The 21,816-nt window shown below is 52.9% G+C and overlaps 1 protein-coding gene across 5 annotated transcripts in view; it reads left to right on the top strand.

Annotated features, from left to right (window-relative positions):
- Positions 1-21,816, top strand: part of DNM2 (dynamin 2) — an 88,259-nt gene that overhangs the window by 24,973 nt on the left and 41,470 nt on the right. For all 5 annotated transcript variants that reach the window (XM_052643765.1, XM_052643762.1, XM_052643761.1 and 2 more), the window contains exons 2-4: positions 6,340-6,413; positions 18,055-18,204; positions 20,086-20,289. In XM_052643765.1, the coding sequence (XP_052499725.1) occupies positions 6,340-6,413; positions 18,055-18,204; positions 20,086-20,289 (428 nt within the window). The remainder of the gene's footprint in view (positions 1-6,339; positions 6,414-18,054; positions 18,205-20,085; positions 20,290-21,816) is intronic.

Below are 21,816 nucleotides of genomic sequence, written 5' to 3' on the forward strand. Positions count from 1 at the left end.
AGGGACTTGGTGTGCCCAGTGGAATGTGGGTGGGGTCTGGGAGGAGGAAGCCGAAGACTGAGACTTGAAAGTCCCTCTTGAGAAATGGACAGTCAGTGTTGAGGCAGAGGGGCCCAGAGGGTGGGGGTGTGTGTGGCTTCCTTCCACTCCCCCGACCAGGAGGGCCCCAGGAATGCCGCTGCTGCTGGGTGCCAGGAAACCCTGTGGGCGGGCCTTAGGGCACAGCAGGACCTTAGGCCTCTCATTGAGCCCCTCAATGAGATTTTGGAGGGGGGTGCTTTTTTTTTTGGCTGTGCCAGGTCTTAGTTGCAGCTCTTCAGTTGCATGGCATGTGGGATCTAGTTCCCTGACAAGGGATCAGACCCAGCCCCCCTGCAGTGTGAGCGCAAAGTCTTAGCCATTGGACCACGAGGAAGTCCCTTTTTTGAAGTTTTTATTTTGAATTGGGGTAGACCTGACCAGTGAATGTGTTGTGATGGTGTCAAGTGAACAGCAAGGGGATTCAGCCATACATGCACATGTATCCATCCTCTCTGGGAACTGCTTTTCAGGGACTGTTGAGACCGAGGGTGCCTGGTGCAGTCCGAGGCTTCTAGATACACAATCAGATGGATCCCAGGGCTCCTGGAACTCCCAGCCTGGTGTGTGAGGCCCCCGTGCCCACCCAGCCTCGTCCCTTAGCCTTCTCCCTCTCAGGCTCTGCCTCCTCTGGCCTCTACTCGTCCCTCCCACTTGCCACCAAGTCCCAGCCCCAGAAAGCCACCTTTCCCCGGCGAGGGCCCGGAGCACCCATCACACTGGCCCTCATGTTCCTCTGAGGCTCTCATTGTCCATCGTCTGTGGTGTCATCATTGTGCTCACGGTGCCCGGGCCCCTGGACGCACCCAGAACGGTCACAGGACAGCATGTGCCAACAGCAGGATCGAAAGCCTAGTCATGGCCGGGGAGATGCCTGCAGCTTCCACAGCAGACGTGCAGGCCCAGAGGATGGGGGTCCGGCGGTCAGAGGCTCAGACCCCACGGGCTTCAGTCCACACTCCTGGGTGCCGAGTGACCTCAGTGCCCAGCCTCTGGGCCTAGTGACTTCCATAAAATGAGCTCACAGACCCACCTCGTCGGGTATTGTCGTGGTTAAATAGCCCGAAAAGCCCTCAGCTTCTTGCCTGGCATACAGGGAGCCCTCGACAAACGTGAGCTACTCTTAAAGTATTTTTTGGAGTCAGTAGTCCATGTGGACGAGGTAGAATTCAAAGATGTTTCAGAACCTGCCGTGACTCTCCCTCCCAATCGGCCCTTGGCCAACCTGGGCTCTGGTTTGAGGCTTTTTATTTACTTAGAAAACACAGACTCTCTTCCGCACCTTTTGTTTTCCTTACTTGATACACCCAGAAGGAAGTTCCGTGTCAGGAGATAAAAAGCTCTTTTTTGCTGTTGTTCTTGGAGTATGTATTTGTGGATGTGTGTGACTGCAGAGTGGCATGAATGGGCCATCATTTAATTAGCCTCCTCCATGGGCTTTAAAGTGCTTTCTGGCTGTTGTTTACTCACTAAGTTGAGTCCAACTATGAGGCCCCATGGACCATGGGATTTCCTCTGTCCATGGGATTTCCCAGGCAAGAATACTGGAGTGGGTTGCCATTTCCTCCTCCAGGGGATCTTCCCGACTCAGGGATTGAACCCATGTGTCCTGCCTTGCAGGCAGATTCTTTACCACTGAGCCATCAGGGAAGCCCTTTAAAATTCTTTAGATCTGAGCTAGTCCCCTCTGGGAAACGAAAAAGATAATGTGTCTGTGGGCAGATTTTAATGGAGTGTTTTCTGTGTGCTTGAGTGTCTGAATCTTCGTGAGCGCATCTTCCTGGACCTGCTTGTACTCATGGCCTTCCTGGGACTGAACTCAGATGTGGCATTATCCTAATTGCAGATGTACTCCTTCATTGTTTTCCTTTTTGAAATGAACGCATGCATGGGTCAGATCAAGATAGAGGGTGTTATCATCATCTCCGAAAGTCTCCTCCTGCCCCTTCTAGTCAGTTCCCCACCCCACCCCCCCTACCAGGGGAGAGGGGGAACCAACTGCTCTGATTTCTATCAGCGGAGACTTGTTTTGCCTGTTCAAGGTCACGTCTGCCCTGTGACTCAGCAAGAGAAATGAGGCATTCATCAACAAAAGGCACAGGTGAGAACATTCAGAGTGGCTCTATTTGTAGTGGCCCCGAGCTGGAAGAAGACCCGCAAAAGCCACATCAGCTCGTGAGTGGATGATCAGACTGTGGTCCGCTCCTGCAGGGGCTTCCCGGGTGGCTCAGTGGTAAAGAACCCGCCTGCCAAGCAGGAGACATGGGTCCGATCCCTGGATGGGGAAGATGCCCCAGAGAAGGAAATGGCATTCCAGTCCAGTGTTCTTGTATGGAGAATCGCATGGACAGAGAAGCCTGACAGGCTACAGTCCACAGGGTCGCAAAGAGTTGGACACAACTGAGTGACTATAACAACAACAACAAATCTGCGTCAGTCAGTTGGTGGGTGAGCAGACCAGTCCATCCGTGCAGTGGCACACCAGTCAGCTAGGAACAGGAGCCGGCTCAGCCACACACAGCAGCGTGAGGGAGCCCGCCTGCGGGACCCTGGGGACTCCATTCCCACACTGCTCCTGTCTCGTTTGCTCGCTGCCCTCTTACCCCCATGGTGTGTCTTCTTTGTCCCCAGCACCTCCACTGCTCCACTGGTGTGAGTAATCCTTGAGTGAACAAGCTGGTGACCTTGGCCAGGTTGCAAAATCCTCACTGATCCTCATTCTCCTTATCTGCCAAATGGGAGGCTGGGAGTCGCATTCAGACGGTTACACTGTGTGAAGCGGGCATGACGTGCCCCGAGCAGGGCCGGGGTGGCCCACAGATTCTTTGTCCTCTGGAGCGTGGCTCCATGGCTAGTGTGTAAGGTGTGGAGGGCTTTGAATGTGCTCCCAGGGGCTGCGGGCTTCATCCTCTAGGGACTCGTGTGTGCCCTTGGGATGTTCTCCTCTCCTCCACGGTTCTTCTCCATCCATCCTGTCCCCCTGGTCATGGCTAGCTGGCTCCTCAGCTCCTCTGGATTCTGTCCAGTGTCTGTTGATGCCTTCTGGGTCCCTGCTGTCTCCCAAACCAGTCCTTATCATCACTCACCTTAACCAAGGCAGTCACCTCCTGCCTGCCTCTCCACTCCCACCCTCCCCCTTGAAGCAGTCAGTTGTTCAGTCACCAAGTCACATCTGATTCTTTGTGACCTCATGGACTGCAGCACACCAGGCTCCTCTGTCTTCCGCTATCTCCTGGGGTTTGCTCAGATTCACGTCCATTGAATCGGTGATGCCATCCAACCATTTCACCTTCTGCTGCCCCCTTCTACTTTTGCCTTTAATCTTTCCCAGCATCAGGAGAAGGCAATGGCACCCCACTCCAGCACTCTTGCCTGGAAAATCCCATTGACAGAGGAGCCTGGTGTGCTGCAGTCCATGGGGTCGCTAAGAGTCGGGCTCAACTGAGCAATCTCACTTTCACTTTTTACTTTCATGCATTAGAGAAGAAAATGGCAACCCGCTCCAGTGTTCTTGCCTGGAGAATCCCAGGGACGGGGGAGTCTGGTGGGCAGCTGTCTATGGGGTCGCACAGAGTCGAACATGACTGAAGTGACTTAGCAGCAGCAGCAGCATCAGGGTCTTTTCCAGTGAGTCAGCTTTTCGCATCAGGTGGCCAAAGTACTGGAGCTTCAGTTTCAGCATCAGTCCTTCTAATGAATATTCAGGGTTGACTGGTTTGCCCCCCCCTTGCAGTCCAAGGGACCCTCAAGAGTCTTCTCAAGCACCACGGTTCAAAAGCAGCAATTCTTTATATAAGTGGCCAGAGGGGTCTTTTAAAGTCACATACCTTTAAAAGCAAACGAGGTAGGGAGTTCCCTGGCAGTCCAGTGGTTAAGCATCTGAGCTCCCACTGCAGGGGCTGCAGGGGTCCGTTCCTGGCTGGGGAACTAAGATCCTGCATGCTGTGTGCCGTGGCCAAACCAAACCAAACCAAACCAAACCCTGACTGTCCCCAAACTCCATCAGGTAGCTTTGCTCTAAGAATGATGGCCTCTCTTGTGGCCTCCAGCGTCACCTCAGGCACCCCTCTCTGGGCCTGTCCATTCATCCTACTCCAGCACCGTACTCTGCTGCTTGCCAGTAGTACCCCCATAGGACCTCCAGAGCCAAGCTGCCTATGCAGGGTCCCTCATCTCCAAGGCCTCCGCACCATGTGGTCGGTCACTGCCAGATCCCTGTGTCCAGCCAGAGGAGGCCCTGCCTGAGTGTGGTGACCCTACCCACCGTCCGATGGGGCTCAAACCTCACAGTGCATGGTGTGTGACAAGGGTACGCTTCCTCCCTTCCTCCACCCACTGGGTGAACAGGTTCTGAGCCTGTTGAGAACCAACGCCCTCCTCTGGGGCTCTGTCCGGACAGAGGTGCTGGGGTGCTTCTGAGACACCATCTGTCGTAGAACTGGGGAGCCGGGTTGGCACCAAGGATGTTTACCTAGAGTTCTGTACAAATTTCAGATAATCCAAATGTATCAGTTCAGTTCAGTCACTCAGTTGTGTCCGACTCTGCGACCCCATGAGTCGCAGCACGCCAGGCCTCTCTGTGCATCACCAACTCCCGGAGTTCACGCAAACTCATGTCCATCGAGTCGGTGATGCCATCCAGCCATCTCATCCTCTGTCGTCCCCTTCTCCTTCTGTCCCCAATCCCTCCCAGCATCAGGGTGTTTTCCAATGAGTCAACTCTTCGCATGAGGTGGCCAAAGTACTGGAGTTTCAGCTTCAGCATCATTCCTTCTAAAGAACACCCAGGACTGATCTCCTTTAGAATCCAAATGTTTCCCTGGGTGCAAACTTGTTTAAAATTCCCTGAGCCTAGAGCCTTTCTCCATTTTACACGAAACAGAATCCTTTGCATGCCCTTAGTGACCTCTGAGAATGGTGCTTCTACTCCTTTGCCCACTTGGATCTCCTGCTCTTTCCATTGCCTTTATTTAAAAAATACATATATGTATTTACTTGGCCATGCCGGGTCTTGGTTGTAGCACGCAGGCTCTTTAGTTGTGGTGTGCACTCTTTCGCTTGCAGCATGTGGGATCTAGTTCCCTGACCAGGGATCAAACCCAGGCCCCTTGCACTGGGAGCACTGAGTCTTAGCCACTGGGCCACCAGGGAAGTCTCAGTTGCCTTTCTCAATGGTTCAGGATGGTCTCCAATCTTCCCACCCTGTGTGAAACCAGGTGTAAGTTAGTGCAGGTATTGCCTGAATGTTTCCATAGTAAAATCCATAGCGTATTTTTTTAAAAAATAAATTACTTTATTGAGGGATCATTTACATGATAGGAGATTCACCCGTGTTAAAGGCAGTGATTTTTTAAGAAACTTATAGTAAGTATTAGTAAACAGTACCACAGTCCAGTTTTAGAACATTTCCATCCCCCAGAAAGCTCACCACCCTGTTTCTCATCCCCATGACAACCAATGATCCACTTCCCATCTCTTTCAATTCGTCTTTTGGGGACATGAAACACATTGTAATTTTTTTTAAGTCTTTTTTTTTAATTTGTTGAAAACATTCTGGTGTTTAAAACTTTTTTTGTTGGAGTATAGTTGATTTACAATGTTGTGTTTCAGGTGTACAGCAAAGGCAATATTCTGTTTTATGTTTTGGTTTTTTGGCTGTGAGGCAGGTGGGGACCTTAGCTGGCCGAACAGGATCACACTCGCACCTCCTGTGTTGGAAGGCAAGATCTTAACCCCTAGATCACCGGGGAAGTCCCGAAACACGTTGTATTTTGTCGTTAAATAACTTTCCTTTTATTTTAGTCTTTATATCGTATGTATGACATGATATTACTTTAAAACATGTAGGTCAGAAATGTTGATATATGGCAGAAACCAACACAATATTGTAATTATCCTTCAATTATAAATAAAAAAAGGAAAAAAAACTGCCAAAAAAAGTACCGATCTCTTTTGAGTCTGGGGGAGATGGTCCAAACATTTGTCAGGACAAGGGGCCTCTGAATGTGCTGGGGCTGGCACATAGCCAGGCGAAGGGAAAGGGTTCCCTTTGTCACCAGCCTTCGGTCCAGTCCCTCCCTGTCCCTCCATGGCCTCAGGACCCTCCAAGGCCGGAGCATTCCCTGGTGCCCTGCTGGGGTTGATGTCTTTGCTGAAGTCACGCAGATTGCAAGAGGGCATTGCTCCACCATGTGTGGTCATACTTCCTGCCCCCTGCCAGCCGGCCTCGTGAGTAATTTCTGTCCATTTCCCCTCCCACAGGGACTTCCTTCCCCGAGGTTCAGGAATCGTCACTCGGCGGCCTCTCATCCTGCAGCTCATCTTCTCAAAAACAGGTACGGTGGGGCAGCTGGCAGCCCAAACAGGAAACAAGCGTGGTGGCTGTGCCTTGTGGGAGCCAGGGGGCTTCCGAGGTGTCCTGGGAGGCCGTTTGGGTCTGCATTCCCTTTTTCCCAGTGTGCAGGGAAGCTGAAGCACGGTTCATGGAACACCTCCACCCACCCCAAGCATCAACTGTGACTAGGCTGCCAGGGACCACATTTTTTGCTCTAGATGATACGTTCTTGCTGGACACTTTCAAAATCAGAAGCAGACAGTGTGACACGTCAGCCTGAAAGGCTTTGGTGCGCTCGCTTTGCAATAAGGACACCCTCTTGCACTGACAGAACCACACCCAAGAAAAGTCGTCATTTCTACATGTTCCCTTACCCCAGTCCATACTCAGGTTGTCAGCTGTGCTCCGGAGATCTTCCCTGGCTGCTTCTGCAGCTCCTGGGATCAGTGCCACGCTGCCTTTCATTGTCCTGTCTGCTCTTCATGAGAGCTGCATTCTCACCACTTCTTCTTTTTAATCTTGTTTTCCCACTACTTGTTTTTGAATTACAGCACTGACTTTAGGGAGAGACCTGGCCTAACTGTTGCATATAGAATGGCCCACGTAGACTTTTTTTCTATCCCCCACCTCTGTTCTTCCTACACAAGTCTGATATGACATGGGCATGTCTCCTAGCATGAAACTCACCTAACTTCCTTGTAAAAGCATCTCAGGTCAGAGGCTGGAAGGGGTGAAAAGGGCCATCGGAGGTGGGACCTCTCTTCTCTCCAGAGCCCCCCGGAGTCTTCCCTGCTGACCTGGAATGTCAGCCACAGCTGGTTCAGTACTTGGGGTGCCAACGTCACCACAGGCTGTGTTAAACACCCCCACTCTGGGGAGGCAGCTGATATATCCCCATTTTCCAGATGGGGAAACTGAGGTTTAACCACCTGCCTTTCTGGTGGGCGCCAGACCTGGGATGGGCACCCAGGCAGGTTCAGACCTCAGGCTCCACAACTCAGCTGACCTTAGTCCCGCCCTCTCGTCTTCATTCATCCAATCCACCTGCAGGAGGCTGTGACACTAGTGAGAGATGGCAACAGATTGGTCCAGTGGCAAGCCAATCGGCTGCCTCCTCTGGGTTCAAGTGTCCAGTCAGCTGTGCCAGGAAGGCCAGTGGCTGGATTGTGAGATGTCAGTGGGATCCGAGTCACGTAGGGCTTGGCACATTGGGTTTCTGTTGCACATTCACTGGGTTGGTGGACAAGGGTGGTGGGAACCTGCATTTTCAATGAGTTTCCAGGTCATGCTGATGCTTTTGGCCTCTGTCTACTCTGGGAAAACCTCTGCCCTGGTTTTTGGGGGCTGAGAGCTAATAACTGCCCAGGTTCAAACCCTGGCGCTATAGCTTACTGGCTGGCTGGCCCCTGGGGAGGGAGTGTTGCTCACAGCTGTGCTTCCTGTCTGGACAGTGAAGATAATAATAGTACTGCCTTTGTCAGTTGCTGTGAAGACCGTGCTATCCAATACACGTATAGCCCGTAGAACAGTGCCAGGCACACTGCAGGCCCTTGCCATGTGGTGCCAGCCCAGTGGCTTCAGCATAGCTTGCTGGGAGAACAAGTTGGCTGGCTTCTGCACTGGAAGGTCACAGGCTTTGTCATGGCAGGAGGGCTCTCCCACCACCTCCCCAGTGACTGTCACCCAGCAGCGGTCCAGGGAGCACTGGGCTGCGTGCCGCAAGCTGGTCCCAGGCTGGGGCGCAGTGGTGAGTAGGACCAGGGCTGCTGCCACCACCTGTCGCCTTTCCTCTGTTTTTTAATGTAATTAAATTATTAAGTTTTGGCTGTGCTGAGTCTTCACTGCTGCGAGGGCGTTTCTCTAGTTGCAGCAAGCAGGGGCTGCTCTCTGGTTGTGGTGCCCTGGCTTCTCGTTGTGGCCTTTGTTGTGTAGCACGAGCTCTAGGGTGTGCGGGCTTCAGTAGTTGCCTCACTCAGGCTTCAGCAGTTGTGACTTGGAGTTTCTGGAGCACAGGCTCGATAGTTGTGGTACACGGGCTTAGCTGCCCTGCAGCATGTGAGATCTTCCCGCACCAGGGATCGAACCCGTGTCCCCTGCATTGGCAGGCGAGTTCTTCACCACTGAGCCACCAGGAAAGTCCTGTCACCTTCCCTCTTGATGCTCCTGTTAGTGCTGGCAGTCAGTGCGGGGGGACCCTTGGGTGGGGACCAAGAGGGAGACACATAGGCATGGCCCTCCCCGGATGGAAGTGTGTGTGTTGGTGGTGAAGGGAGTCTAGCTGGACTTCTCTGACAGGAGGTGGTGTGTGAGCTCAGGCTGACAGGTGCTTGGGGGTGTGTTGGGGAATGGGAACTCGACTTCACAGCAGAGAGGGGTTGCTTGTGCAGACCCTGAGGCAGCGATGCCCACTGTGGCCGGCTGGAGGAACTGAAAATTCCTTCTAGAGGCGGGGAGGAAAGAGATGCATGTGACAAGCCACAGTCCCGGGAGAGCACACATCTGCCCACAGCCTGACCCGGGGTCATGCTGAAATCACCGTTCCTGTCGCCTCACTGCACAGAGGAAGGGACTGAGGCCCCTTGCCTGAGGACACACAGGGAGGCTTGAAAGCCCAGTCGCGAGCTCATTCTTAGGGCTGGTTTGACCAGATCCTGAGGCCACAGGTAGAGAAGAGACCATGGGGACCACCAGCTCTGGGGCAGGGGTCCCAGGAAGGGATGGGTGGGAGCCATGGAGATGAAGACGCTGAGCCACCTGTAGATCCTGTTGGGCTCGGGGAGAGAGATCCGGGGTGTCCCACCTGGGCATGCTCCTTTCTGTGTCCCAGCTTGCATACTCCACCCCCACCCCCATCTGACCGTGGCATTGAAAGTCTCTCCATGCAGATGTGAGCTAGGCCTTGGCCAGATGCCAGGGAGGCAGCGTGAGCGCTCTGAGGGGCCTGGCTGACCCTGAGCTCAGCCTGTTGGGTACGACAGACATGGGGTTTCTGTGGCCAGGCGGAGAGGGGAGAGCGCAGGGGACTGTGGGAGGGTGTATCAGGCGTTGGGCTTCCTTGGTGGCTCAGTGGTAAAGAATCCATTTGTCAACACAGGAGACAACGAGTTCCATCCCTGGGTTGGGAAGATCCCCTAGAGAAGGAGATGGCAACCCATTCCAGTATTCTTGCCTGAGAAATCCTGTGGACAGAGGAGCCTGGTGGGCTGTAGTCCGTGGGGCCACAAAGAGTCGGACACAACTGAGTGTCTAAGCAACAGCAACAATATCAGGTGCTGGATCTGCTTTGAGCCAGGGCTTGGGGAGAACCTTCCAGGCAGGGCAGCAGCTGTGTTGTGAAGCTGTGAGGGGCCGGGAGGCAGGTGTGATGAGAGATCCAGACACTGGGAACCTGAGTGGTGTTCAGGGTGTGGAGAGACTGGCTCAGCCCACTGCCTGACTTGTGGAGGAGGGCCAGGCAGAGGCAGGAGGGCAGGTGGGGAGGCCGAGGGGGGCGGCAAGCCTACTGTCAGGGAGAGGTGTTGAGGCCTGGGCCAGGGTGTTGCTGTGGGGGCAACGGCAGAGTCTAGAGTGACCTCGAGGTGGGGAGCCTAGGTCCCTGGACTGGGGGAGACACCCTACCACTAGGGAGGAGGCTGAGTGCAGTGAGGGACATGGTTGTAGCTTTTAGAGATTCCTGGGGGCCACACAGGGCTGCGTGGCTCCCTGAGATGAAAGTTTTGTTCAGCTGGTTCTCAGAGACAGGACTCCAGAGCCAGGCTGCCACCCCTTCTTGTCTGGGCCCTTCAGGCAAGTGGCTTCCCTCTCTGTGCCTCAGCCTTCCTATTTGTAAAATGGGGGTGATAGTGGTGACTGCCTCAGGGCCCTGGCACCCCATGAGACTGGTGTGGCCATTGCCTCTTCTGGGGTCTGAAGTTCCTGGTACTATAAGGTTCTAATCCTTTGACTCCTGGGACCCCCCTGGTGGTCCAGTGGTTAAGATTCCATGTTTCCATTGCTTCTGGGCTTTTTGGCTAAGATCAAGTGAAGACTCCTTGCTTCCACTGCACGAGTTTGGTCCCTAGTCCGGAAACTGAGATTCCACATGCCACATGGCCTGGCCAAGGATAAGAAAACAAAAAACTAATTCTCTTGCAGTGCACAGAGGTGCCCTACTTCTCCTGGTCCACACCGGTCTCAGTGAGCCATTATTTTAATGGGCTTAGTTTAAAAATTACCTTAGACCGTAGCCACCAGGAAGTTCAGTGGGTCGTGGGTGAACCCTGCTCCTCCTTGTGAACTGCCCCTGGACCTCACAAACCCTGAGCACTGGGGACTGTTCTTGTGTGGAATGTGCCCAATCAGGGCCTCCAGAGCCTTCTGTCCCAGCTCTGACCTTGGCCGCCACTCACCGGAGCCAGAGAGATGTCAGGGCTTGGCTCTTGGCCTCCTTCTTGAGGCTTCGTGGCCCCCTTGGGACCAGGCTGACCTCTGAAACCTCACTTCCTCCTGGTGCCACAATCTTGCTCCTCTTCCTCCAGAGCAGCTCAATTGTTTCCGCCTCTGGACCTTCCCCCTCATTGCAAGCCCTGCCTGGAACACCCTGCCTCCCCCCACTCCTCCTCGGGGTGAGCCTCACCCCCAGGCCCCACCCCAGTGACTGCTGCCTTAGTTATTGTGCAGCGTATGTTGTGAGGCAGCATCCTGTTCGCCCGGTTTCTTCTGTTGTTGTTGTTTTAAAAGATTTGTGTATTTATTTGTTTTATTGTTAATTTTTGGCTGTGCTGTGTGCAGGCTTTCTCTTGTTGCTGCGCACGGGCTCTACAGTGCGCGGGCTTCAGTAGCTGCGCCACCCAGGCTTAGTTGTCCCGTGGCATGTGAAATCCTCCTGGACCAGGGATCGAACCTGTGTTCCCTGCATTGGCAAGCAGACTCTTAACCCCTGGACCACCAGGGAAGTCCTCGTATTTTCTTGACGGTCTGTCTCTCCGCCTCAGCATCAGTTCTGCCAGGGCAGGGATGCCAACCTGCTTTGTCCATCACCCTTCCCCCGACCCAGCGTGGGGTCTGGCACCCAGGAGGTGCCCCATCAGCCCAGGGCTGGTGCCTAACCGTGCCCTAAGGGCTGCTGCTGTGCTCTTTCTCTGGTGGGAGAGCATCCATAACTGTGTGCGCCCCTTTCCTCACCTACTCTGGCCGCAGCAGGGACCTTTCTATAAAGCCTGTAGACCCTGCAGCAGTCAGGGCGTGACCTTGTGTCTTCAGGTGGAAGACAAGCTGGGAGCTGACGAGGGTCAGGATGGTAGCCTGGGGCTGTCACCTGCTGCTGCTGCTAAGTTGCTTCAGTGTCCGACTCTTTGTGACCCCATAGACTGAAGCATGCCAGGCTCCTCTGTCCATGGAATTCTCCAGGCACAAATACTGGAGTGGGTTGCCATGTCCTTCTCCAGAGGATCTTCCTGACCCAGGGATCGAACTCGCGTCTCCTATGTCTCCTGCATTGGCAGGCGGGTTCTTTACCACTAGCTCCACCTAGGAAGCTCCAAGGGCTTCTCCAGGTGTATTTGGTTTCCCCCCGCCCCCCCCACATCAACAAGTAGTTCTCCAGTTCTTAGTAGACTCTTACCAGGTGTCCTCCAGTTTAACTCAGTTCTTTTTTTCTTTTCTAAGTCTTTATTGAGTTTGTTACAACATTGCTTCTGTTTTATGTTTTGTTTTGTTTTTTCGATGGGGTGGCATGTACGATCTTAGCTCCCTGACTAAGGATTGAACCCGCCCCGCACTGCACCCCACCCCCGGCCCCCTTGCATTGAAAGGTGAAATCTTACCCACTGGACCTTCAGGGAAATCCACGATTTAACTCAGCTCTGACACTCCCTCCCTGGAAGCAGCATCACATCCCACAGGTTAGGGGCTCAGTCCCCCCAGACTGTCCCCTCGCCCCCGCTTCCAGTGCGAGCCCCAAGTCCAGGCTGTTACCTGTGTTTCTGACCCACTGACTATAGACCAGAGGTTCCAGCGTGCCCCTCCTTGGGTTTGATCAGTTTCCTGTAGAACTCAAAACATTTTACTCCCAGAAGGGACAGAGGGAATTGCTGCCTGAGGCAAGGTGTGGGGAAGGGGCAGAGATTCCTCACCCTGTCTGAGCTCATACTCTCTCTCCCTGCGCCTGCTCCTCAACTTGGAAGCTCTCTGAATGCCATCCTTTTGGGGTTTTATGGAAGACATCGGAATGGTTGATGAAATCGACCCCATTAGTGCTTCAACCTCCAGCCCCCATCCTCTTCCTAGAGGTCAAAGGATGGGACTAAAGATTACAACCTCATTTTTCAAATTTTTATTTATTGACTGTACCATGTGGCTTGTAGGATCTTAGTTCCCTGACCAGGGATTGAACCCTTGCCCCCTGCATTGGAAACCCAGATTCCTAACTCCTGGACTACCAGGGAAGTCCTTGTCCTGTGACACTGGGGAAAGTGAGATGCTCTCCACCTGGCTCTCATCTTCCTGTCACCTCCCCAAGTAATGTGATGATGCCTGGTTTACCCTGTCCAGGCCTGAGGGGCTTTGGCTGTTTTGTTTATTTTTTAAATATTTTATGAAGTTTTAGCATACCACATTCTTAAAGATATACAGTAAATTCTTTTTTCTTATTATACATCTCTCCTAAATTTTTCTCCTTTCGTTTTTCTTTTATATCTTTGATCTTTTTTTTTTTTTTTTTTGGCCATAGCACTCGATTTGTGAGATCTTAGTTCCCAGACCAGGGATCAAACCCACGTCCCCTGCAGGGGAAGCTTCGAGTCTTAACCACTGGACCACCAGGGAAGTCCCTGTCCTGTTTCACTGTGGGGAAATTGTGGTGTTAAATTTATTTTTGAAATATTTTATCAATTTTTAGCATCCCATAGTCTTAAAGACATATACTGAATGCTTTTTTCTTTATCACACATCTCTCCTGTCTTTTTCATCTTCTCTCTATACCTTTGACCTTCCCATACCACTTGGCTTGTGGGATCTTAGTTCCCAGACCAGGGATCAAACCCAAGCCCCCTGCAGTGGAAGCTCAGAGTCTTAACTACTGGACCACCAGGGAAGTCCCCACTTTATGATTCTTAAGCAATGCCAGTCCCTCGAGGGCACCATCTCGAGGGGTGTGCCTGGGGGATACCCGAGGTGGGGGATTGGCTATTGAACACAGTGGGGACCCACGTGGGAGTCACGGAGAAGGGAATGCTGTCTTAGGCTCTGGCACTTAATGCTTTGCAGCAGGCCGCTCAGTAATTAAGTTTTAAGCCGTTACTATGCACTGGGTGCCAGGGAGAGCAGAGACTGGAACTGAGTCTCTCACAGTCCCCTCTTGCAGCTCAGTCCCCTCCCGCAGCTCTGGCTTTAGGAGGGGACACAGAGCAGGTGGTGATGAGGATCACCTTGAAGGGCTGGGTGCTGGCGCTGCTGGAGCCCAGGTGGTTCAGGTGGGTCTCCCCAAGCAGCTTGACCTGAAGGAGACAGCGAACAAGTCCTGGGCAGAGGGCTGGACCTTCTCCTCGGAGAAAAACTGCAAGTGCATCCACAGACCCCACAGGATGCAGGAGGCTGGCCCCTCAGAGTTCGCAGCTTGATGGCTGGACGAGGGCTTTTCCTGCTGTATTCCAGGCCCGGCACCTGATCCCACATGCCTGGCCCTCCTGCCAGGGAAGCGCTGCAGGGCTGCAGTGGATGGGTGGCCGTTGGGGCTGTCAAAATGTTATGGCAGAGGCCAGGGACCCAAGGGACTGGCGGTCTTAACTGAGCATGAGGAAGGGAAGGTTTGAAAAGGCTGCAGCCGCTGTGGGGACAGAAGGATCACCTCTGTAGGAAGGATCGGGGATCAAGGCAGGCACAAATTTTCTCCAGCATTCAAGCATTTACAGAGCTGTGGAGCCGCAGGCTGAGCACTCTGCCAATTTGTTCTTTTTTAAAAAATTGTTTTGGCCGCGTCACTCTGCATGTAGGACCTTAGTTCCCTGGACAGGGACTGAACCCATGTCCCCTGCATTGGAAGTGCAGTGTCTTAACTACTGGGCTGCCAGGGACATCCCTACCTGCATCATATCTTAACTATCCTCATGGGAAAACTGAGGCACAGAGGGGTAGCCTGGCCAGTGTGGACACCCCCATGCTTTCTCCCCATTCCCCCTAGACCCCACTGGGTCCAGAGCCTCCTCAGGGCATGGGGGAAGGTCTTCATTTCAGAGATGAGGTGGACACCATCTCTGCCCACCCCCTCTAGGAGGCCCCTCCTGGTATGTTGGGACTCTTGGCTGAGCTCCCCAAGCACCTGCTGTGACTTGCTTGTGCCAAGCCTGTCTCCCCCATCAGACCAGGCTCCTGGCTCTGGGTTGGGCCTGTGTTGATAAGAAGTGCATTGGGAAGACGGCAGGTGACCCCACCAGAACCTGTTCCTGTCCAGCCTCCTGGGTGTCCCACTTGGTGGCCGTGGGGGCGCTGGGCCACCTCCCGGAAGCTGAGGCAGGGGCTGTGTTGCCCTTCCAGCAGCCATTTTGGTTGTGCATGTAGTTGCAGAGCGCCTCCTGCGTGCTCAGAGCCCTGTGCCCTGGGACACAGAGCAACACAGATTCCGATCCCTGCCCTGTAGGTTGACCTTCTCCTGGGGATCAGAGGAAATGCACAGGCTGGCGAGGTCCACCATATTAGAAGGTGGTGGGTACTTGGAGGATCCTCAGGAAGGGAAAGGGGAAAGAAACTGAGGAGGTTTGTCATCTTACCTGGGAGTGGGAGAAGATGAACACTTGAGAGGAAGGGACCCATACGGGTGTCCGCAGGCAGAGCGAAGAGCCAGTGCAAAGGCCCAGAGGCAGGAATTCAAGGGCTTGGAGTGAGAAACCAAACAAGCCCATGTGGCTGGAGGGGCATGAGTTGAGATTAGAAGTTGGGGGAGGAACCTTAGTAGGGCTCTGTGGTGTTGGTGAAGACTGGGTCTTACTGGGGTGAGGTGGGAGCTCAGGAAGATTGCAAGGAGAGGTGGCCAGGGTCTGGCTTTAAGAGGGTCAGTGCTCGGGCTGGGTGGGGAAGCCTGATTGTAGGAGCTTTCTTACCTTGGTCTGATGCTGGAGTCTGGCACATGGTCCTCAAGTGACGAGAAACCCAGGGAGAGAAGGCAGGTGGTGAGGGATGGGCCTGGCTGACTCCTGGACCTTCCGCTTGGGCACAGAGGGTATGATTTCTGCTGTCCACTGACCTTGTGGGGAAGATGTCATGGTTTCCCAGTACATCTCCTGCTCGTCTTTGACTTGCACAAAGGGGCTGGCAGAAGGGAAGGCTGCCAGCACCTACTGGGTCCCCTAAACAGAACCCAGGGCGACCTGGCTCTGATAGGAGAGGAGGTCCAAAATTCAGGATGGCGTGCCCGGTGGCTTGGAGTCAGGAAAGGCTCCCTGGAAGAGGCAGCAGGCAGGCAGGCCGTAGAGGAGGAGGAAGTGAGCTGCAGCAGGCTTGGCAGGGCAGAGGTTTTTCAAGGGACAGCGCCTATGTCCTAGTCTCCAACCCTGTTCCCATCCTCCATCCCCCTGCACTCCTGAAAGAGGGAGGGGTATCTTGTGAATGCTGAGCCCTCGGCCTTGAGCCGGAAGAGAACTGAGGTTTGCTGTGGGGGTTGGAGGACCGTTCCATTTTTGGAGGTGGCTGCAGGAAGAGCAGCCGAGAGTAGCCGAGTATTTCCTCCTGTTCCCGTGGAGGGCTGTCCTTGGAAACTGGGTCAGCTGATGGGGGTGGGGTGGTTGCTGCCGCACCCTCCAACCACTGTCCTCAGTGCCTGCTCCCCGGTGACCAGTGTCCATATTGATCTGAGCCCACAGAGTCTCCCGACCCCTGCAACGGAGGTTAGACAGGTGAAGAGTCTGCCTGTGGCCTCATGATGCCCACGTGACTTGAGAGCCACTGCCTGAAGACAGATTATCCATGCTCCAAATCCCAGCTCCACTGGTGAACTTAGCCAGCTTGCTTCACCCCCCTCTGGCCTCAGTTTTCCCATCTGTGATATGGGCATCATGGAGATACCTACCTGCTAAGCTGCTGATTTGTGAAGAGCAAATGGGACCACAGACGGGGCCTGGCCAGAGTAAGCAAGCGTTCGTTAGGTGACAGATGGAATGACAGACCTCCTTGTGCTCCTGACTCTCTGCTCTGTTAGGCCTCTGGGCAGAGATTCTCGACCTGCCTGGCCTTTCTCTGTTGCAGGGCTATTTCTCCACCCTTTGTTCTGATGCAGCTGTAGCTATGTCTGTGCTGAGATTTGTGTAGCCAGGTCTCCTCCTGGTGGACATGGAGGCTATTTCCAGTTTTTTACGCTGAGAAGCAGTGCACATCCTTGCATCTCTGTCATGAACTAGCTCTTTAGGCTGTTTACCAGCCAAACTTACTTCCTTCTTTGTAGCATCACTCGCAGGAGCCATGATCTCTGGGCCTAGAAAGCTCCCCCGCTCCAACATTTACTATGAAATTCAGACCCATGGAAAAGTCAGGAATTGTACAGTGAACACCCATCAACGCAGCACATGTGTCCTGTGATAAAAGGTTTTTTTCTTCCTGCTTTACTCACATCTCTGCTTTGGATTTCTCTACCTTGATGACAGTACCAGCACTATCATTAGTCAGTTTTTAAAAATATATATATATATATATTGATTGTATTTATTTATTTGGCTACATCAGGTCTTAGCTACAGCACGTGGGATCTTCATTTGGGGCATGTGGGCTCAGTTGTCCCGAGGCATGTGGGATCTTGGTTCCCCAACCAGGGATTGTACCCAAGTTCTCTGCTCTGGAAGGCAGGTTCTTAACCACTGGACCACCAAGGAAACTCCTCTAGTTACTTCTTCATTTCCCTTCATCTCAGTGTCAATAATGGCTTTCAGTCACCTAGGGCTTAGAAGGCCTGAAGAGTCCAGAAAGCGTTTCTTCTGAGAGGGTCGTGTGTAAGGACCCCATGAACAGCCAGGAAAGAGGGCAGGACAGAGAGAAGGGCTTTGGTGAGGCCAGCTGTGGTGGGGGTGCCTTGGGGAAGGAGAATGGTGAGTCCCAGGGACACACGCCGGGGATCTCGCTATCCTGAAGGGCACTGACGGCTTAGCATCCCACCAGGGCAGCAGCTTTAACCACTTTGACCCACACGAGGGAGGTTCTGTGTCATCACCCAGGACTATCTCATGTATAACACCGAAGCAAAAGCTTCATCAGTCATCCATCCCTGCGTTCCAAGGGATGCAGGTTGATAAACAATAATGGCTGGTCACAACCAGCTGTTGGATGCTGGTTTTTGTGGGGCTTTTTATTTTTGTTTCACTTGTAATATGTCATGACTTAAACCATGTAGTTCTGCAAAATGCTTCATGAGAATGTGCATTCCACAGTCAGCTTTTTTGCCACTTTTGTACCTTGTGGAGTACCCGAGGTCTGGAAGGGAGTGTGATCTGTAGGAGGGCCCCCCTCTAATACCTGTCAAGAGAATGAATCCGTTGCTCCCCAGTTTCCTGGAGGGCCTGTGACTGAGTCTTCACTTTCTCTACTTGACAAAGCTCTTTTCCCAGGAGGCCGTCTGATTCCCTCCAACCACCCACAGCACGACTGCTTCTTTCTCACTTGGAGTATCTTTCTTCCCTTTTCAGAATATGCTGAGTTTTTGCACTGCAAGTCGAGAAAGTTTACAGACTTTGAGGAAGTCCGACAGGAGATCGAAGTGGAGACTGACAGGGTCACGGGGACCAACAAAGGCATCTCCCCAGTGCCCATTAACCTGCGGATCTACTCGCCACACGGTAGGAAGCAAAGACCCCTCACTTGGGCCAGGGGAAAGCTGACAATGGGCCAGTCACGGGTCGGGGCGGCCTCACTGTCGTGAAGAACATGCTCCTTCCTGGTTTTCCTCATACACCCTCTTGATCCACATCTGATAGGAATGTGGTACGGAGAAGTCTACCTCGGCTCCAAGAAAAACAGCACGCCAGGGAGACTGTCGGGAGTGGTGGGGCCTGGGGCGAATTAATTGCAGCACGTATATTCCTTTTAAGGGAGTAACCACAGCTTGGCTCCCCGGTAAATCTAGTCCACCCAGTGATGCCAGCCCAAGGCTGCCAGGTTTTCTGGTTCCTCAAGAGGAGGCAGAAAGCCAGATTTTTCTGCATAAGGTCCAGATTTTAAAACTGCATCATGTAAACAGAACAGGCAGCCTGTAGCCACACACAGCCTTTGACTCAGCAGCATGGCCTGCTGACTTAAATGGCATTTGATGAATATTCCAGCCGACTCTTAACACCTCAGTATGGGTTCTTTGTGATTTATTTATTTTTTTGTATATGAACTTTTATTTATCTTATTTTAAAATTTTTGGGCACACCCCACAGCATGTGGGACCTTAGTACCCCAGCCAGGGATTGAACCCGTGCCCCCTGCATTGGAGGGGTGGAGTCTTACCCACTGGACTCCCAGGGAAGTCCCTGTGATGTCTTTTAATATATTTATTTTTAAATAAATGATCCCTGTACAGGATGCGTATTCAAAAGTTAAAAAAAGGTATATCCAGCAAAAATCTACCCTACTTTCAAAATTACAGATGCATTTCATGTTCTTCAAATGATATATAGTGCATATGTAGGTAGTTATGAATATGTGGGTATATCACATATGTGTGTTTTGCTACTTTTACTCAAATCATAGCTGATAGGAAAGTCACGGATGTCTCTCTTCTTGTATGAGTGCATCTCAGCATGCGTTTTTGGTTTTTTGGCCTTACCACATAGCGTGTGGGCATGCGGCATCTTGATCACCTACCAGGGATCGAACCCATACCCCCTGCATTGGAAGCAGAGTCTCAGCCACCAGGATAGTCCCTCAGAGTGTGTTTCTTACCAGAGAATCTTCTTTTTTGCTTTTAATAATTCCTTGATATTGACTGAATCGATGTGCTCATGATGCATGTGCAAAGTTATTTAACCTTTGAGAGCAATTCCAATCTACACATGCAAGTATCCAGATTTAAAATTTTATCACTGAGAATAATTATAAATGGAGCATAACCTTTAAAGATTGTGAATCACTGTATTATATGCCTGAAACTCATACAGTATTGTACTTTAGCAATACTTCAATAAAAAAAAAATATAGTGACTTCCTTTCACTTTTCACTTTCATGCATTGGAGAAGGAAATGGCAGCCCACTCCAGTGTTCTTGCCTGGAGAATCCCAGGGACGGGGGAGCCTGGTGGGCTGCCGTCTATGGGGTCTCACAGAGTCGGACACGACTGAAGTGACGCAGCAGCAGCATAGTGACTTCATTAAAATAAAAACAAACTGGGACTTCCCTAATGGTCCAGTGGCTAAGACTCCGAGCTCCCAGTGCAGCGGTCCCAGGTTCGATCCCTGGTCAGGGAACCAGATCCTACATGCTGCAACTGAGACCCAACACAGTCAAATAAATATTTAAAAACAAAACAAAACTGTCTCACTGAAATAGAGTACAGAGAGCGTGTCCATAGGATGGGACCCTAGGCATGTCAAAAGGTGGGATCCAGTTGAAACACAGGAATAATCCTGAGGCCTGACGCCCAGCACCGAGGGAAGCAGGCCAGGTCTCTCCAGGGCTGTGTGTGCCTCCCCCACTCCTGGCTCTTGACAGCCTCTCTCTCTGATTTCCCCTGTAGTGTTGAACCTGACCCTCATCGACCTCCCAGGCATCACCAAGGTGCCCGTGGGGGACCAGCCCCAGGATATCGAGTACCAGATCAAGGACATGATCTTGCAGTTCATCAGCCGGGAAAGCAGCCTCATCCTTGCCGTCACCCCTGCCAACATGGACCTGGCCAACTCGGATGCCCTCAAGCTGGCCAAGGAGGTCGATCCTCAAGGTACCTGCCAAGCCCCATGGCAGCAGGTCCCCCTTTCCCACACTTCTCAACGTCTCGACTTGCCCCACATTCTCAACTGCATCACTGGTGATCTCTTTGACTCACAGTTTCCTCTAGAAAAGGCCTGGGACACCGCATTTCCCATGAGGGCCAGCTGTTCAGGAAGGGTGTCCACTGGGAGGCCAGTGTGTGGCGGGGAGCATTCCCCCTTGGCAAGTTGGTCCTTGCTTTGCCTGCGCAGAGAGCTAGTGTGGGGAGTTGGGTGTGGGAAGAATGCAGGCCTCTTGGGGCACAGATGGGACTCCCGATCCCACTTCGAGAAGTTATTCTTCCCCCCTGAGGCTTGGTCCCTCCTGTTGAAAGAAGCACTGCAGTCCTGAGTTAGAGAGCTGCCGAGAGGACCGAGGGTCTCCGTATCAGTGCTCGGGGGCTGGCAGGACAGGTGAAAGGAGGACGAGTTAGTGAAGCCAATGGGGCAGTAGGGAGTGGTGGAGACTTGGGCAACTCTGGGTCATCTCTGGCTCCAGGCATTCGTTCAGTAAATGTCAGTTAAGCCCTGGCTGTGTGCCGGGATCTGTTCCGGCCTTGGGGACCCTGCAGGGGACAGTTGACAGGGAGCCCTGCCACCAGTGGGAGCGATAGACTCCAACAAGGAAATACCCATGTGGGATGACTTCAGGCAGCGGCAAGCATGGGGAGCAAACGGAGCCCATTCAGAGAGGCCGGGGTGCCCAGGACACAGTGGGAAGGCCGGTGTGGCCGGAGCAGAGTGAGCCAACGGACAAGGTGGGGAGGCTGCTGGGAGCGGCTGGGCTAGTCTTTGGGCTTTGGTTCTTTGGGCTGCGGTGGGGAGTTGGGTGTATTCTGACAGTGGTGGGGGGTTAGCAGAGTCTGACACACACACAAGTACATTTTCCAAATTGTCTGCCGACTGCTTGAATCCCGCAGCATTCTGGATGCAGTTAGGGACCTCCACCAGTGAGGAGCTGGGGGAGATAGGCTCTGTGGCCTCACGGTCCCCAGTGCAGTCAGTTGAAGGTGGCTCCGAGCTCCTCGAAGCTCAGGGCTCTGCCAGCTCTGCCCCCAAGGTCATCAAGGCTCACTTTCCTGAGAGGGCACCCCCTGCCCATAGCCCCCCAGGCGTTCCTGTCCGCCGAGTCCAATACCAGGTCATGAATGTGACTATGTCCTGATCAGGACAGAGGCTGATCAGGCAGCGAGGAAGTAGGGGTGAAAATGGTTAAGCATCATTTGTGAACTTGTTGCTGACCTTCTTCCGGAAAAAAAGTAGCTGTCTCACTTTGAAAGTATTCGTGATGGTTACCCCTAAATGTCACCATTGTGAAACATCAGACCCTGAACTGTGACAGCTCCTCTCCGCCTGCAGATGCTGGTGGCTCCGCTTGGCAAACATTCTTTCAGAGTTTGTTCTTCCACGTCAAAGTGTTGTTAGTCACTCAGTCGTGTCCAATTCTTTGCCGTCCCATGGACTGTAGCCCGCCAGGGTCCTCTGTCCATGGGATTCTC

Source organism: Budorcas taxicolor, chromosome 7, assembly GCF_023091745.1.
Source record: "Budorcas taxicolor isolate Tak-1 chromosome 7, Takin1.1, whole genome shotgun sequence".
NCBI classification, from domain to species: Eukaryota; Metazoa; Chordata; class Mammalia; order Artiodactyla; family Bovidae; genus Budorcas; species Budorcas taxicolor.